At 36.7% G+C, this 18024-nt stretch overlaps 1 protein-coding gene across 1 annotated transcript in view; it reads left to right on the top strand.

Annotated features, from left to right (window-relative positions):
• CADPS2 (Ca++-dependent secretion activator 2) overlaps positions 1-18024 on the top strand; it is a 346061-nt gene that overhangs the window by 257914 nt on the left and 70123 nt on the right. The window contains exons 17-19 of the mRNA XM_009883694.1: positions 3703-3766; positions 5964-6087; positions 8620-8640. Coding sequence (XP_009881996.1) covers positions 3703-3766; positions 5964-6087; positions 8620-8640 — 209 coding nt within the window. The remainder of the gene's footprint in view (positions 1-3702; positions 3767-5963; positions 6088-8619; positions 8641-18024) is intronic.

Below are 18024 nucleotides of genomic sequence, written 5' to 3' on the forward strand. Positions count from 1 at the left end.
GAACAAATAAAAGTAAAACCCATCATGTCTGGTTACCTACACACTGGAGTATGTTGATGAGCTCGGGCTATCTTTCTCTGAACAAATGTTAGAAATAAAACAAAAGTAGGTGAAATGTCTGGATTTAAATAGGGATACTGGCATAATACGGATGGAAGGAAGAATCAATAGTGCCCTGGCATCTGAGTTTATAACGCATATAGAGTCGTAATATGGGACATCCTGATAAACAATTTGCTTTAGGCTTTTAAAGAAAACCTGGGCTTAAGTAATGTAGAAAGATCACCGGTATTATTAATTAACACAGAATAACCTTGGCTGTGAGACTGCCTTCTTAAGAAAACATGGTATTAAAACCACTCCATATTTCAGTCCATAAACATTGTTGTGATAACTGTGAAATGATGACCATTTTGAAGAATACATTCAGCAGTAAAGATTGATGCAAAGCATGCACTGAGTTTCTTTACTTTGTCCTTACTGTCCCTGACTGCCCTTTGTTCCTTGTTGCTGAGCAGTCCCACCATCTCCCAAGCTGGCTTCCTGCTTCCACTGTTCTTTCTACTGTCAGTTTGAGCATCTGTGCCATTTACATACATCCTAGAATATTTTAGAGACTTTCATGTCCTCCTTGTTCAGGTATATTTTCCAGTTTTTAAATGCCAGATTCTCTACAATAACCTCTTTACCTTTCTCATGGAGTCCCGTAGAGGGGGTTATTAATTTGGTTTTTTGACCACTTTTTTTTTTTTTTTTTTTAATTATGACTTGCGTTTGACTTGGACTCCTACTTTTTTAGTTTTCCCTCAGGCTGCTTGTAGGTTTCTTGCTGTTTTGATTGCTCCTTTAAGATGTTGGCTTTTGTTTTTTTAGTTTCTCTTTTTTTCATACTTCCCATTCTTGAAATTGAATACACGCATACTGAATGTACATGTACTGAATTTTTTTGGCCTGTTCTCTTTTGCTACATTATTAAATTTTATTGGTTTATGATCACTACTACAGAGCACCTCTCCTGCTCTACACCTCTCCAACCACGTCCTCCTTGCATTTGAGACCAAATCCAGAATAGCATCTTCTCTTGTGGGTCCTAAATCAACTGTCCAAGGAAGCAATTCAAAACTCTGTCCCAAAATATTTTCATTGTATCTCATCCTAATGAGGCATTGATAAAATATACATGTGTGTAGTTGAAATCTCTTGCTATTACTATTTGTCACCAATTTTCAGCTCCTCTAATCCCACTTAACATTTCCTGATCGCTGTCATCTTCCTAATTAGGGGGTCAGTGGTACAGATTTTCAAGGATCGTCAGCGCTTTCTTTTTTTTCTGTAATATGTTGGAACTTCTAAGCTTTGCCCTCGTTCCATTGCTTAGCATTGCATGCGCTGGTCAGCTGTCATTGTGGACAGTTTAAATGAAGAGTGCATTTCTCTTCCTGCCTTTTCAGAGATGCACTGAACATTTGCTGTGTCCACCTAGGTCACTAGATCACATGCATCTGAAGAAGATGCTCTCTCCCATGCCTGTCAGCTGACCCGTGGTTCCCAGTTTTAACACTCCCCTACAGCCTTTTTACTTTTAATTTTCATTACTGTGAGCCTGGATCCATTGTGACTGCGATACAATCTGCTCATCCCGTGCTGTTGGCTCTCATCTAAAATATTTCTCAGTTCTTAAGGTACTTAAACTTTTCCTCTCTGTCATCTTACCTACCCATTGAGACTCTAGATGCCTGCCTGCCGTAAAATCTGGAAGAGCAAATATTTCAGAGAAAGCTGACATGAGGGTCTTGGACTTAACCTCCTGCCTGGCTGTGTGAATTTAATCTCTGTAGTGTTCTTCCTATACTTCTGTATGTTGCTGGTACTAATGTAGACCATGAATGCTTCTCCTTCCCTGTTCTTTGTTGGATAACTTATATAAACATCTCCTGAGGTCCACTAGCGTTGTGCCCAGTAGGCAACTTACTGCTTGGTCCTCTTGGATGTCACAGACCTAATTGTCCGTATGTGTAACAATTGAATGGACCACTGTCGCCACATATGTCTCCCTATCCTTAAAGATCCCCTCAAATGTAGGAGCATCGTGGGCACAGCCGAACAGTGTGAAATGGACTGACATGGGGTTTTTATCCAAAAGATGATTGAATTTCTCTTTGCCAGCAAGCCTCTTCAGCAGCACAGAGGTGGTGCTACTGAGTGTCCCTTTAGATCTCTAGTGTGAACATTTCCTTTTCTTTAATTGCTTATCTCAAGAAAACAGCTCTTCTCTGTCAGAAGCCCCTTGCACCAATTGCATACGTAGGCTTGCTGCCCATGTTGTACTCATACCTATTGTCTCTGCAATAAGCTGAGTAACCCCTGTTCTACTGTGGGACTTCTGTCTCCATCATGAGCTTAAAACTGGGGTTGGGTTTTAGAAGCTTGTTATGTTATTTACATTGCAGAACATACCTGGAAGGAAGTCTTAGATTTGAAATATTAAGTAGAATTAAAAAAAATGAGTGATGTTTATTCAAAAACTACCAATAGAGATTGATAGGAATAAACAGTGGGAAAGACAAATCAAGGATTGTGGAAATATACTGTAAAGGGAGGAAGAGACAAAACACCTAAAGATGTGTTCTGTTTTAAGATGACTTAATGCCTAAGTGTCATTAAATCTGCTTTGCTAATTTGTTAACCTGTCCCCAAAAATTGTTAGCACTAAAGTGAGAAAGAAACAGAATGAGGCAAAGCAAATACTGGAATTCTCACTGCGGGAAATCCTTTTTTGACCTCATTTACAGGGCTTTGTTTTGTCTGACCAAACGTATCTCTAAAATTCAGTGGTCTGAATCCTTTTGTCATTAGAAAAGATTTTACTATTGGAAAACATTAGAATAAGAGGCTGCCATACTCAGTGAGTAATAATAAGAAAAAAATAATCTTAGCAAAGTAAAAAATCCTTTTGCCAATTGGGGATATCCCAGAAAGATTTTATAGACAGGATTAAGAGAGGCTACAGTGGCCTAAGCATTGTGGTCTCATGGAGCTGTTATACTGGATCATTCAGGAGATGAAAATGAAAAACAAAGCTATGAATGGGGATTGCTTTTTAATTTACATACTTTTAGAAGTATAGAGACAGAAGTGGGCATGGTTTCAGTTGTAGCTGATAATTCCAGGCTATTTATAACATAATAGGAAAAAAATATAATATTTCCAGGCATTTTTATTCCCATATGTCTCTAGAAACTTAAATATCTGACATTTTATTCTTATCTTCATCCAATATTAAAACAAGATATAATATACAAACTGCTATTTCACAGCTCCAGTAGCTGTCATGGCTACATGACAAATAGTACGTCTTTCCAGGAAATGACAATTAGGCTCATCAGAGACCACTAAATATCCTTCATAGTTGAGAAAGTAGAAGTGTTACTTTTTGCCTTTTGTATTTTTTCTGTATTTAGGCCTCAGCTGCTGGTGGGCAGGTGCTGCTGTATTATGTATACGCTCCATGGTAGACTACTGAAGAAGCCCTCCTGCATATGGGAGTCTTCTCTAATGCCAGTTGTCTTCTTTGTGCCAGTCTTCTTTAATGCCAGTTGTATACACTTATGTCTCAAAGTAAATTCTTAACTTAGGTATAATAATTCTGATCATTTTATCTTACTCTTTTTTCCTTTTTTTTTTTTTTTTTAACTTTTGAAGATATTGTTTCCCTTTTGGACGTCCTGAAGGAGCTTTAAAAGCCACACTTTCATTACTTGAAAGGGTAAGTTTGAGAACATATTTTAAATTCTGTTTGAGTACTAAGCCTGCATTTTTCTTTTGCCTTCTGGCTGCTGAAAGCAAGCTCATGTCTTCTCAGGTGTTTTACTGCTTGTTTTAATTGTTCACTGGGAGTGTTTTTTTCAATGTTTTCCACAGAGGCAAACAGCTGTTTTCTATAGGATTTATTTATTGGACTTTCACTTCAAGCCACTGTAGTGATTCTCTGTTTCTTTATAATTTAATGATTACCCAATGTTACCTCTAAAGTAGTACAAGTCTACTCTACAGCCCCCCCTTCCTGCTTTCTATAGCTTCTGTGCTGCTGATGTTGTCTATACTGATATGTAACATTAAAAAGCTTCTATATAATCCAAATAATCTTCCATAAATGCATAATCTAGTCAATTTAAGAAGAAAAAGCTATATGCAGCAGAACTGTCATAGACAGCTATAAATATAAACTCCTGCCCAGCAAATCCTCTTGTATTGGCTGGAAGGCAGAAGACCTAATAATAGCAAAAGCATCTCAGACTTCTCTGAGGAAAGGGAACTTTAAATTCCAGCAGTGATTCCAGAAGAATTGTATCAGCAGGACCCCAATGAAGGTATGAATTCAAAAAAAGCTTAGATCTCAGTCTGTGTAGCTCTGCCAGCGTCTGAGAGGTCTGGTCTTGGGGAGCATCAGTTGTTCTGCACTGCAGAACACTCCAGATTCTGTCTTAGAAACACTCTGCCATGTTCAAAAACACATAGAGAGTCTGGGTATATATGTTTTCTTTCACTTACAATCTCAGTGATTATAGTGCTGTGTAGATTCCTTTGTGTTATATGAAGGAGCCATTTCCTCTCACTGTTCCTGCTGTTACAAATGGCAATGGTACTCTGTCTGGTGCTCAAGCAACACTGTTATCAGTCTTGGCTGGGAATAAATGTACATGCCTATACCTGTGAATGTACAATGGGTTACAAACATTTTATTTTACCTGTCTTTGAAAATTTGGGAAAAAAAAAACCCCAACAAACAGATCCAGAATAAAAGTTTTTGAACATTGTATTTGCATTTGTTGGTAACTCAGAAGCTATTCATTAAAAAGAAGCAAGTTAACAATGGTCATTATGTCATATGTGTGTGTAAGTAATAGAAGAAGTCTGTTTTGCAATGCCTTCCTAATAGCTTCTCTGCTGCTGAACATGTTTCTTTTCTACTATATCCTTGCCCAGACCACGCCTATTCCCTCCCTTTAACAGTAATTTTTAGGTATGTTGTATAAAGGTGTAGCTTTAGGAGAAGCAATTTTAAAAGGTTGTGAGTTATCTGAAATTTCATTATTTACATTAAAATGTGGTAAAACATATTGAGGTTTGTTTACACCTATCTGTTGAAAGTTAACAGAGTATAGAAATAAAGTAAAAATGCAAGTGAATTGTTAACAGTATTTATTCTATTTTTTTGGATCACCAATGTCAGTATTAGTAACCCAGAATATATAATGTTGCATTCATATAACGAGATATATATTTTCAGTTTACCTCTCTTGCAACAGGTTATCCATTTTATCAAAGTCCTATATTGTAAAAATCAATAGGCATTAAAAACTGGCAGGTTTTAGGAAAACCTTACATGATCTGGTTTTCTACTTGTCCATAATAATGTATTCCACCAGAAGTTCAATATTTCCCCTGCCTACTGTAGATGACTGTATTTCACAGCAAGGACATGCTGAATTTGCATAACTTTCTGAAGGAAGAAAACCAAGTCGGTATTAGCTAGCTCTGATGACGGTGTTCACAGTTTCACCTTTACACTGTTCAAGAGTCAAAGGTTATGCAGTGGTGGAAGCTTTTCCACAGGTGAAAACCAAGCAAATTTCCCCATCCACATCTTTAGTGGGCACCATGATCCAGCCCATCCATGGAATGCTCTTGTTACACTGGTCTTGGCGTCACCCAAACGAAGACTGACTGGCATGCTGCCAGGTGACAAACAGTAGGGGTATTGTATATAAATACCATGTAGGCAGTCAAATCAGGGTTGAACAGAAACCTTCAAAGGCAACTAGTTCCAGCTGAAATAGTTCCTTTTTGATTTCTGCCTTTAGTCATTATCAGATCTGTAGTAACTTTAGGATACTTTTATCCTTTTCCCTTGGGTTTGGGGTAATAAGTGTAACCAAGCGGTGTAATTGTCTCTGGCACAGGTTTTAATGAAAGATATTGCCACTCCCATACCAGCAGAAGAGGTGAAGAAAGTGGTTAGAAAATGTCTGGAGAAGGCTGCCTTGATCAATTACACTCGACTTACAGAATATGCCAAAATAGAAGGTTAGTACAGCAATCAACTGCCAAAGTGGCTGTAAAAGCCAACAATGCCTTTTAACTGAATATTCTGTGAGCAGCCTTTTCCCTTTCCTGAACAAACCCCTTCCACAGCAAGGGGAAATGTCTCATTAAAATCTCAGCTGGTGAACTATGGAGCTTTTTCCTATTCATTGCTTTAATATGCCTCCTGGGACCCTGTTTGAATGGAAGACTAGGACTTTGTAATTTAAGTTGCCCTTTGTTCTTACTTTTGAGTTCTCCATAAATCTAAAAGGTTGTTTATGGGTTATTTTTTATTTCTCTAACTATTTCTAGTAAGTAAACTACTGACAGGAAATTCTTTCCTTATCATGAATAACAGTACCTTGGAACTTGAAACCTCTGGGTATAGACGCTTTTCTGATGTACTTATAAGACAGGGAAATGGATAAATCTTATCTGTTTTTGCTGTTGTGTTGTCAGACATATAATAATAATCTGATCATTAAAACCTTAATTACATCCTGATTTCCTGAATGAACTAATGGGACAAAATACTAGATCCAATGGTAATCAGTAGTTTTTCTGGAACCTACATATGTTCTAGAATGTGTATCATGAAATTAATGAAGATTTTGCTCCAAAAAAAAATGGGTAGCATATGCAATGTCATTTTAATATTTGTAAGCCGTAAGTAAAACAAAAAGGAAGTCATTATAGCCAGTTGCCTTGTCAAGACACTTCTGTTATTCTCCATAAAGTGCAGAAAGCTTGAGGTATACCTGTACAGATATATTCAGGAGTAAAAGACAGCATGTGCGCATCCATATAACTGTTTTTTCTGGAAGTAGAGTCAATTAGCAGGAAAATATATGAAGGATGAATTCTGCTTTAAAAAATTCCATTTTTATGCATGCTATGTTTTTCATAGCCTGTATTTCTAGCAACGATCTAGAAGAAATAGAGTTATCATAGCAGCAAAATGAAGAAGCCTCATATTTTTAGCAATATTATAGAGCCAACTTTTTTCCTTTTTCCATTTCTTTTAAAATTCTCTGAAAAACATGAGTTAACCAATCTCACAAGTGATTAACAAAAAACCCATCTCATCACTATAGCAACCAGTATTATATCATGGGAGTAACAACATGAAACCATCTTAGTAACCAGTTTATCATAATTAATTATGATACCATGTTGTGTTAAAGAAAGAAGGATGAATATTGAATCTATTCTAGAAAATGACAAAGCAAAAATACTATTTTCATTAGTTTTTATCTATTTTTTTTCATAAAAGGGATTTTTTTAGTGTTCAGTATTTCAGTTTTTAAGCAAACCTGTTGAAATAATGGGTATAAAAATAGAACCATTTTTAAAAGATGACAAAAGCATGCAAAAAGTATTTAAACTCACTGACACTAAATTGGATCAGAAAAGTTTTTTTACAGTGAAGTACATACATCTTTGCCCAGGATTTTAAACTATATCGTAGAGAACTGTAACAGTTCCACTGTGAGTATCAAATTTTGCACTTTAAGATACACACACTGTTAACACTGCAGTAAGCTGGAACAGCACATAAAGCTGCCGTCCATCCCGTGGCATATTTTGACTTGCAGATTTCTTTTTGGATTTATTGTCTTTTGGTTGAAACCAACTAGATTTCTGTAGGTAGTTTTACACTCATGTAATTGTAAACCCAAAGCACAATGGATAATTGTATATATGTCTAGTACCTCAACGAGAAATAGGTTGAGTACTTTTCTGAGAATAAAGTCAAAATGAAGGGCTCCAGCATCATAACATCAGAAAATTAAACATTGGTTTTCAGTAGCAATGAGACCTGTATTTGTCTCTTTCTGTATTTAGATCATTACAAATATCCTACATTTTCACAAATATAAATGTAGTAGTTTTCAGCAATAGGTTCCATTCTTCTTCTTTAAGTTTATGGCAGTATTTTTGTATCTGTGCACCAAAATTACCTTCTTCTCTTGAAAGTAATGCATATTAGTGTTTACATTAATTGCTTATTCCTCAAATTCCATACAGAAAGCATATAGTCATTATCTTTGTAACATTACTCATGTCCTCAAATGTAGCTGTCATACATTGTTGGGACTTTTTTCCTATTCTTTAAATATTTCTTTAGTGTACAACATCATATCAATTAGTCAAAATGCAACTTTTGCATATTAATAGACCAATAGTAACTACCTAAAAAGTAGAGATGCAAAGAGGGCTCTACCAAAAATAATATTCTTATATTCTTACACTATTATTTATGTTTCTAAAATTGCAAACTCAGCCAGTGAGCCTGGAATAGAGACTATATAGGACTAATAAATAAAAATTTACTACCTAAACACATACACCATTTCTTCCTGAGCTGACAAAACCCATCACTTGGATGAGCTGACTGTCAAGACTCTCACTGCTACACTCAAGATTTTAAGATTTTCCTCCTTATTTGGTATTTATTCTACTCTAATGAAGCTAAAAAAGTTATATTTCTGTAATGATGTTTTTCTTCTCTCTTTTTTGTTTTATATTTAGCAACAGCAGAAAAGGACTCAGGTGATTACTATTTGTGTGCATGTCTGCATGTACTACAGATTTGGTGTGCTCTGTCTGTTGTTTTATTATTTTTGTTGATTTCAACAGTATCAAGATATTCACCAAAACATGTGTGAACATAGAAATTAATTTTGATGTAGTACAGTCCATGCACTCTTAATTTCCACTGATATTTAACTATGATGTGCATATTTATTTGCAATTTAGATAATGGTATATTTTGGTATATGATTCAATTGTTTCTGTGAAAAAAGGTGTAACTAAGTGATGCAGAAAAGTTTGGCTCTTAAATTCAAAGTAAGTTTGTGTATTTAGAGAAATCTAATTTCACAGTCATCGGCAAAAATGGTGTCCGTTTTTTAATGGGACTGCTGGATTTATTGATGAAGATTTTGATAGGGCAACTAATTTTAAACCTGGTTTTACATTTCTTTGATATGGCTTTGTTTAGTGATATGATTTTTTTCTAGTTACAGCTGAATGTTGAGAGGGTGGTAGTTCTTTGTGTTCCTAATTTCATGAAGCTGATACATTGTATATTTTCCAGTAGTGCAGAGAGTTTTTTTGAGTGCTTATATCCAAATATGTAACAGAGTTATCATAAAAAGAGCATAGCTTAATTAGTATTTGAGGCTGAGTAGTATTGGCTGCCTAGAAGTATGAAGGGTTGTGCATATATATGCTTTGAAATAGATGCACGCACTACTTTGTCTTACCTTTTTGGAAGACGTATACACAGACCCAGTGGAAGTCAGATCATGATGCTGTGTGGAGTTTCCACAGATGTCAACCACATGGGGAGGGGCAATGAACTGGTAGCTTTCTCAGGATGAAATCATTTTCCAGCTGGGGTGATGACCTTAAAGGTTGCATGGAAGTAGTTCAAAATGGAGCTCCTTGACAATGAGTGGTTGAAGGGAGAAAGATGGTTCCTTTTTGGAGGAACAGCTTCTTTAGCCAGTAAATAAGAAAAAAAAATATATATATAAACTACTTTTTTTAAAATTCGCTGTTCGTAACTGAAGATTCAAAAAATTCCATTGGTTCCCAAAACTTCCACTGGTTTTCATTTGAAAGCTTTAAATGCTTTTGTTATAGAAGAGTTCTGTTTGGAATTGTTAAAGAAGAGAGCAGAGGATACAGTGGTGGTGTGGGCATTCATGCCGCAGCCTGCTAGACTGAGTTGATGTGAGCTCATGTTGATCAGGTAATCTCTAATCAACTGGGAGATGTTCGTTAAGCAGGTGCTTCAGAGTGCTTCAAGGCTCCTTCAGCAATTTCTTTGTGAAGGGACCTATCTCATGCCTTCAAATACAAATGCACCCTAAGACAGTTTCCCTGCTAGGTAAGATACCTAAAGCTAGATAGCACAAATATTCCATTTAGTATTTTTACACCTGTAGGTATTGAAGAAAATATCTCTTCAAATTTGAAATTTAGAAAAATATTGAAATTAACTTATGAAACGAGAAAACTAATTTTAGAGTTTGTGTCCTTTGACCTTTGTGCTCTAAAATGTCAGCTCTACGCTTTTATATAACATGCATCACCTCAAGTACAAATCTTCGTTGTGCCACACAGTCTTGCTATTCTTATTTTTTCTCAGGCTCATTATGTCAGAAATATAGACCATTAAGCACAGATGACATACAGTTGAAGCACAGGAAAGGAAAAGAAAAAGAAAAATTGTACCTGATTTCGGACGCTTTACATTAGGTTTATGCACTCTTTGAAAGAAACTATTGCCGTGTTCATGAGATAGGATAACAAAGCTGTCCCTTAAGTGACCTGGCAAATAACTATGTTAGAGCATGGATGAGAGGAAAGCCTGTCACATACAGTGAGTAAATGGAAATTCACTGTGTGAGTTAGGTAAGACTATAGGTCTATAGGTGTGTTTATAATTTAATTGCTTAATTAAATTCCACTTCTGACTAAAAATGCAGATGAAAATTAATCAGATAAATCAGAAAAAGTACTTTTATTGAAAGGAGTAAATAGACTGTGTTCCACCAGAATTTTGCGTCCCATTGAACTCATTTCCCTGATGCAAAAGACAAAGCAGCTGAAAAGAATCCCAATAAAATTTTATTTTAGCCTGGTTAACAGGGCCAATCCTGCTCCTTTTGGTGTCATTCTCTAAACTCCTACAGATTTCATGATGAACTTGATGTACAGTATGCTTAGCCCTAGTACCATATATTGCATTGTTGTGGAAAATGAGGAAAAAACTATTTCTTGATAATTATTATTTACCCTTTAACTTGTGCACTAGATACTGTATAGAGATTTCTTGAATTGCAGGAGTGTCCTTGTTAGGTAATACAGAGGTGAACATGCAAATTCTTTTTGTTGCGAGAATCCTTTTTCAGCAGTGTGGTTGCCAGGTTCCCAGGTCTATTCCCCAAGTGCTCTCATTTTCACAGTCTCAATTGAACAAGACTCTGAATGCTTTCCCAGAAGACGGTGGTTACTTTCTTAATGGCAGACACAGTGGTATAAGCAGCACTTGCATCAACAGGATTTGTTTGCAGTCAGGATGACATTTTATTTAGCACTCCCATGTCATTGTACTATTATGAATATAGAACAGCTTTTTTTCAATAAAAATTACATTTGCAATGACAATTACACAGGGTTCAACATGTCATTCCTTACGACATGTACAGCTGAAATTCTCATGGAGTAGCTAATCTGTTCAGTCAGTATAATTGGCATTATGAGGAGAACAGCAGCAAACCTACTATTATAATTTTGAACTATGTCTAAGAACTCTCATGTAATGCCCTTGTAGTTTGCAGCAAGGATTTATAATTTGTCAAGGAGATGATCACAGCATTAATATGTGAAAATCTCTTTTTAAGTATAAACCATTTTCATTTCAGCACATGCTGCCTTTGAGACTTTACTACCTGAAAATACTCTTTAGATCGTTTTGTGTATGGCATATTTTCTTGTCTTATTCAGTATTTAACTTGAGTTGACTCTTCCTAAAGATAATGTTGAACGTAACTGAACCTGCTAGATGCTGAGGCCAGAGACAAATAGCATCCTTCAGATGCATTTTGTATAGCTTCCAATGAACAGCTTATAGAAATTTGCACGCCTCCCCCACCTGGTTTCTGTCCTTCAAAAAAGATGGCCTTCCTTATACAGAATTCTTATTTTTTACTTCTATTTTATACACATCCATTAACACAGAGAGAGAGTGATAAAACACTTTATTACTTCTCAGAAATGAATGGGTTTCCCCATTTAAAATTGATTTGAAATCTGAATAGCTGAGAAGTAATGGACTCTGCTAGTGCTGCTGTCATTGCCTAAGAGAAGTGACAGAAACTTACACTTTTTCAGCACAAGGGCATTACCTTGCTGTGGAGAAATAAAGGGACTGGGTTGAGGATTAAAGTGGTAACTGGCGGTGAAGCAAACGGGGCAGTATCTGTCATTGTCCGTAAATACTCTTTTCTGAGGCAATAGACAGATTGTAAGGACTCAAATTATTAGGTAGTTGTCTTTTAACTCATTATTTTTAAAAGTCTGAAGTAACTGAATATACTGGGCTTCTCCTGCCAATCAGTTTTAATAAAAGGAATGAGAATAAATTAAATTAAAATCAGAGCAAATAGTTACCGCGTAGTGTGCAATTTCTTAAAGACAAATCACAGTAGTCATCCCAATATTTCTTTCTATCAGTCAGACTGCCAAAGGCTGAATAACTGTTAACTCTATACAATAGAAGGTCAGGAGCAACTCAACAGTTTGCTGTTTTTTAAAGGACATCGATCGTTAACATACTCATTACATGCAAGTTTCTAAAGGAAGGGTAGTATGTAAATGCCCTCAAGGCTCAGAAGGATCTATCTGACTTAAAAAGAAGAACACTACAAACATTATTGAAATTGAGAAGGCAAGTGGAGAGAGTCATTGTACCTGGAGAGGACTTGATTAAAGCTCTCCGTGCATGTTCATTTCACTGAACAAACAAAAGCGAATGAGTTGCACAGCGGCATAGCACCTTCTTGGTCTCTGTTGTGCAGCTAAACAGAAAGAGGAGGACATGGGCACATATCCCTGATTTCAATTTTGAAGCAGAGGTCTGGAAAAGAACCCCTGGATTGTTAGGTCCATGTCCTGGTACTCCTTCATCCTCTTTTAACAGCTGGGCTGAGTCTTTGTCACTGCTCTTCCCCTTTTCTGCCTCCTGCTTTACCCATGTGAAGCTCATTTGAAGTCCTGTTTGCTCTATAGGTGTAGGAATTACCTTACAGTCAGTTTAGTTCCTAGTTTTTAGCATGCTAACCTTGTCCTCTATCCCTAGTGAGGGAGGGATAGTTCTCACTTTCATTAGCATTTCATCATCTCCAATTCCTTCTCACCCTGTGGTGCATTTTTAGACAATTGTTTTATACAACTTAGGCTCTCATCAGCTTGTCTCAGAGTTTCAGCCTCCTGTTCTTTCTTTGTGTCATCATAGGAGCCTTTCTCCTAAATTTATTAAACTTAATAAATTTTGAATTATGCCTTCTTGAACATTGGTGACCAGAACTGTGCGGTCATCCCCATGCCTTACACAGTACTAGTAGTACTATTATACCAGAAATGCTTAATCTAATCTCCTAAAGGAACATTTGTCTTTGCATTTCCATAGCATGCTTATGACGCACAGCCATTCTGTGAAAAGTTAATTCAGCCCAGTCTTCAGAGTTTTGATTATTTCCAGCTGACGACTTTCCAGTTCATAGCAAATGTTTGTTGCTTTTCATGTGTCAAAATGTATTGTCTTCCATCTTAAAGTATTCAATTTTGTTTCTCTCATTCTTTGGAATTATCCAATCCTTGTTAATGCACTTTGACCCTGCTGTCTATTGCCAGTGTTTTACAACATTGTCATCAGTGCACTCCTAATATTTCTTCTGCAGTCATTGGTGAAAATATTAAGGAAGTTCAGCCCCAAGATGGATCTTCAAGGATTCCTCAAGAAACCTTTCTTTGCTCTTTCTCATTGCTACCCATTGCCTTTCTCTTGAGGCAGCTTCTTTATCCAACACATAATTCATTTTTTAATCCTCATTTTCTTCAGCTAAACTGGTAGTTTTCCCGTGAGGCATGGTATCAAATGATTTAGTGAAGTCAGAATAGATGAGATCTACTTAATTTCTTTTCTAAGAAAACATCCTATCAAGAAAAGCTATTGCACAAGTCTAGTGCAACCTACTTTTGCAAACCTGTATTACATTTTATTCTGTTTTCTGTTCATTTTATGTCCTCAATTAGTCATTACTCAAAATTTGTTTTAAAGTTGATAATTGCCAACATCACTTTTCCTGCCTCCTTACCAGCCAGCATTAGATCTGCTGTTGTCATCTTTCAGTAACTCCCTAAAATTTAGACTCTTGAAATTGTTAGATTTTCTTAAAAACACTTGTTACTAGGCCTGCACTTTCAAGTGTCAGTTTTCTCTCAGTCTAGTGTGTCAGTTATTCAGATCCCTTCATTCATGGAGCTCTTCAGTTTGCCATGTTTTTTACCTCAGAGTTTTACTCCACTGGAACAGAAAGTGCTGAGAACATTAGTTCTTTCCCCTTTTCAAGAGAAATTAAAAGTGAGGGAAAGGAAGAAAATACCAACTGCTTGTATCTGTGTTGCCAAAAACAGAATACAAAGAATCATAAATTAAGTGCCATTTATCAGTAAATAAAAATTGAAAATTCTTTTCATCTCTGCTTTTTTTTATTCTGCTTTTACCTCTTCAAATGTGGTGTTTCATTTTTTTTTCCAGCTTCACATGAGCCAAAAGATATCCTTTTTTTGAAAAAAAATCTTTGCCTGTCCCATGAAGGCAATCCATTCTATGATAAATTTTTAAAAACTGAAAATATTGTAGTGTGACGCAGTTTATAAAATGACAGGTTATAGAATATGAGATATGAACTCTAACTTTTTACAAATCTCATAATCTCTCTGTACATAGGTGATAATTGCAATTAAACTTTAATTTTTTTCCTTAGAATTTAAAATCCTATTGAATTCTTAGAAAGCAGTTACAGAAAAACTGGTTTCAACTTCGTAATTAAAGCTAAATTCCATTATTTATATAATGCTATATTTTTTTAATCGTATGAATATAGAATGTCTTCCCAGATGTCGACTCCTTACTCTTTCAGGCAAAATTAATTCTGTGAGAATTTGCAAGAAAATCCATCACAGTCAAAACTAAATTATATGTGGGTGGATTATCCCAGTTGCAGATTAACTCTGAAGAGTCAGTTCAGGTCTAGCAACACATATTAGGTCCAGTTTATTGATGTTTGTACCGCTTTTGATACAAGTCTAAAAGCAATCTTGCTGGTTTCACATGTCAAAAACTCCAAATCGATGGGTCCTACTGGAGCAGAATTGGCTTTATACAGTTCAAATGATGATGTATCCATATTATCAAATTATATCATGGCCTGTTTTACTGCAGTGCTTCCCTGTCATCTCCTCTGCATCAGTACGAGTTCACTCCCAGGCTCCAATCTGGAGTGAATCAGTCAGATTCCTTGGCAAGAGAGCTGGTATAGAATAAAGGGTAGCTCATTTAGGCTCCATGCACTACAATTGAATTTGGAAAGAAGTACATAAGATTTAGGTCCCTCTGCACAATATCCAAACAGGCCATATTCCTTCAGAAACTCCAGAACTTCCTTGGGTCATGCACTGCTGTGCGTGCAGTGCAGTGCATCCTGGAAGGAGTTTAACAGCCAGCAGTCATCACATTAACTGCCCTCCTGTAGGTCTAATTCTGGCACATGGTGGTCAGACACATCCATTAATAGACGTCTTGCACATCTCCAGGCTTGAATGCTGGTAGCACAAATGTTAAGTAGCACAACAGCTGAGTGCTGCCAGCAACCAGTGCAACAGTGCCAACGAAAATTAAAACAAATGCCAATTATCTGACATGGAGGATCAAAATGCAGACTGGATGTTCTGTTGCAGTTTGGCATAAAATGAGCTTGACTAACTCCTAAGCTGCAACATCATCACAGAAGTCTCCAGCTCCATCTAGCTGGCTGGATGAGGAGGTACCTGTAGGTCCACCAGGGCTGTGAATGTGGGGCCTCTCTGAGAGTCCTTGGCCATGGAGGGAAGTGATGATCTGAGGGAGCAGCCATTCTTAAGTGTCACACGACTTCTTGCCTTTTTTCCAATATCCCTGCTATTGGTCTGTGGGTGATCTAATCCTCTCCAGACAGGTTGGCTCTCCAGAGCATCTTGATCTGGATATGCTTGTTTGAAGAAAAGGAGGAAGGGTGAAGTACTGGACAGGGAAAACCAGTAAGGGATATATGCTGTGCCACGGGGGAAGGACTGGCAGGCCAGAGACAGGTACCTCCCAGCTGCGCTGTACTTATACCTGAGGAGGAGAACCACCTCTTTAATCAGCACAGTCCTCTGCTCGCCAAATGCCAAAGAGAAATTAAACACACACATTTAACAGCTTACGTGCTGGGGAGAAGAAGAAAGAGCTGAATTGTACATTTGTCTTCAAGGATAAACTCTCTTCTGGGAAGCAAGCTTAAGTTAGGTTTTAGACATACTGATGTTAGGTTTTAGACATCCTGATGGGCTCAAGAAAGGAGGAACAGGTTCTCTGACCTGTGTGACACAGGAGGTCGGGCTGGATGATCTGACAGTTCCTTCTGGCCCTAGGCTCCATCAGTCCATGAAACAGTCACCTTTTCATTTCAGTAGTGTTTTAGTCAGTTAACTTAGCTCATTTGACAATATTTTCTTGGTACCTATGTGACTCACTGATAATGCATACTTGAGAAATCATCCGTTATTTGCAAAGCCTGGCTTGCTTTTTCATTTCGGCAGAATGTGAAGCTGAAAACAGATGATTGATGGCTTTTTCTGTTTATTTTCTAAAAGATGTCAAGCAGCATATTTACTGACTCGACTCCTGCTGCAACTTGTTAGTTTGAGTAGTGTAAACACATCTTAACAACCCTTGGTAATTGTGGGGAGAAAGACATCATGAATATAATGAAAACTGACAGCACTGATTTCCTTTCCTGTAATTTTTTTACACTTATAAAGACAAGCACAGTATTTTGCTCAGATGTTTTGGAGGTTCTAAAACTTCCAGATAACACTTTATTGGTACTCATATTTCAAATATACTACTTGCTTGGTTAAAAAAAAAGTTAATGCTTAGTTCTTTTTCTCTCCAATCACTTCATGGCCCCTTGTTTATATATCCGTGTAAATGGTGGCTATCCACAACACATATTCTCTAGATTTTGGAAAGAGAAAGGTCATTAGTTACAGAGAAAAAAAAATAGCCGATATGGTAACTTACAGATGGAAAAGGAAGCTTTAGATGAAGCCTAAGCAAAATGTAGGGAAGTGTATGCTATCCAAATGAAATTGCATGTATTTATTTATCCTGTGAATAAGTAAACAACAACAAAATTAGAGAGGTTTGTCCAAGGATGCAGAGTGAGTGCAATTATCTGCCACCTTTTCTTACTAATAACTCTTATAGGAAAATAATGATTTTTTAAAATATTATCGAAAGCTGTATGAAGCACTGTGAGTAATTTGCATGTTTTTAGCTAGTAGTAAATAGTTTCAAAGTAAACTAGTAAATAGCATGGGGAATTTGATGCAAACTTGAAACTGGAATTCATTGAGCCTTATCTGTCCCCTGTTTCTAGTCATTCGTGCCATGAAACGTCATTCAGAAACTTGCCATACTCACCTCAAAGGGATATTTACAGTTTTTGTCCTCTTTTTCTTCCTAAACCCACTAATCCTATTGAAAAAAAAAAACAAACTATTCCTGAACATTAGTCCCATAATGACTGAAATTCTTGCAGTTTCTGGCTTAAATAATTCATTATGACTGATTTGTTTTTATGCCAGCATTATCCCTGATCATAAATAGGTCTTCTTCCCAAGTGTTCCCACACTGCCTGTGTAGGGGCACTTCTGATCTCCTCTTTCATCCTTCATTTTATTAGGCTTATTATGCCTTTCAAACAAACACACACACATACAAAAACAGACTCTCCATTCAATGCCATTTCTGATTGAAATTCAGAATTCTTATCCTTTCAGTGCCATTTCTGATCAAAATTTATCACTTCAACACAGGTGACCAGAACTGCATTTCCTCTGTGGCATGCTCAATAGAATTAATACTCTCCCGAGACCATGTTTCTTTTCGTCATGATCTCGTCACAGTGATGATTCAGGATAATCTTACAGTTAGCTATGGTCTTCCTCCTGCTCTCCCTACTGATAATGGTGTCCATTCAATAGCCATTTTTAGGCTATCTTGAGCTTATTCCAGGTCTGGAATAAGTGAACTTGCTCCAATGCAAAAATGCA

Source organism: Charadrius vociferus, unplaced genomic scaffold, assembly GCF_000708025.1.
Source record: "Charadrius vociferus isolate BGI_N301 unplaced genomic scaffold, ASM70802v2 scaffold43, whole genome shotgun sequence".
Taxonomy (NCBI): Eukaryota; Metazoa; Chordata; class Aves; order Charadriiformes; family Charadriidae; genus Charadrius; species Charadrius vociferus.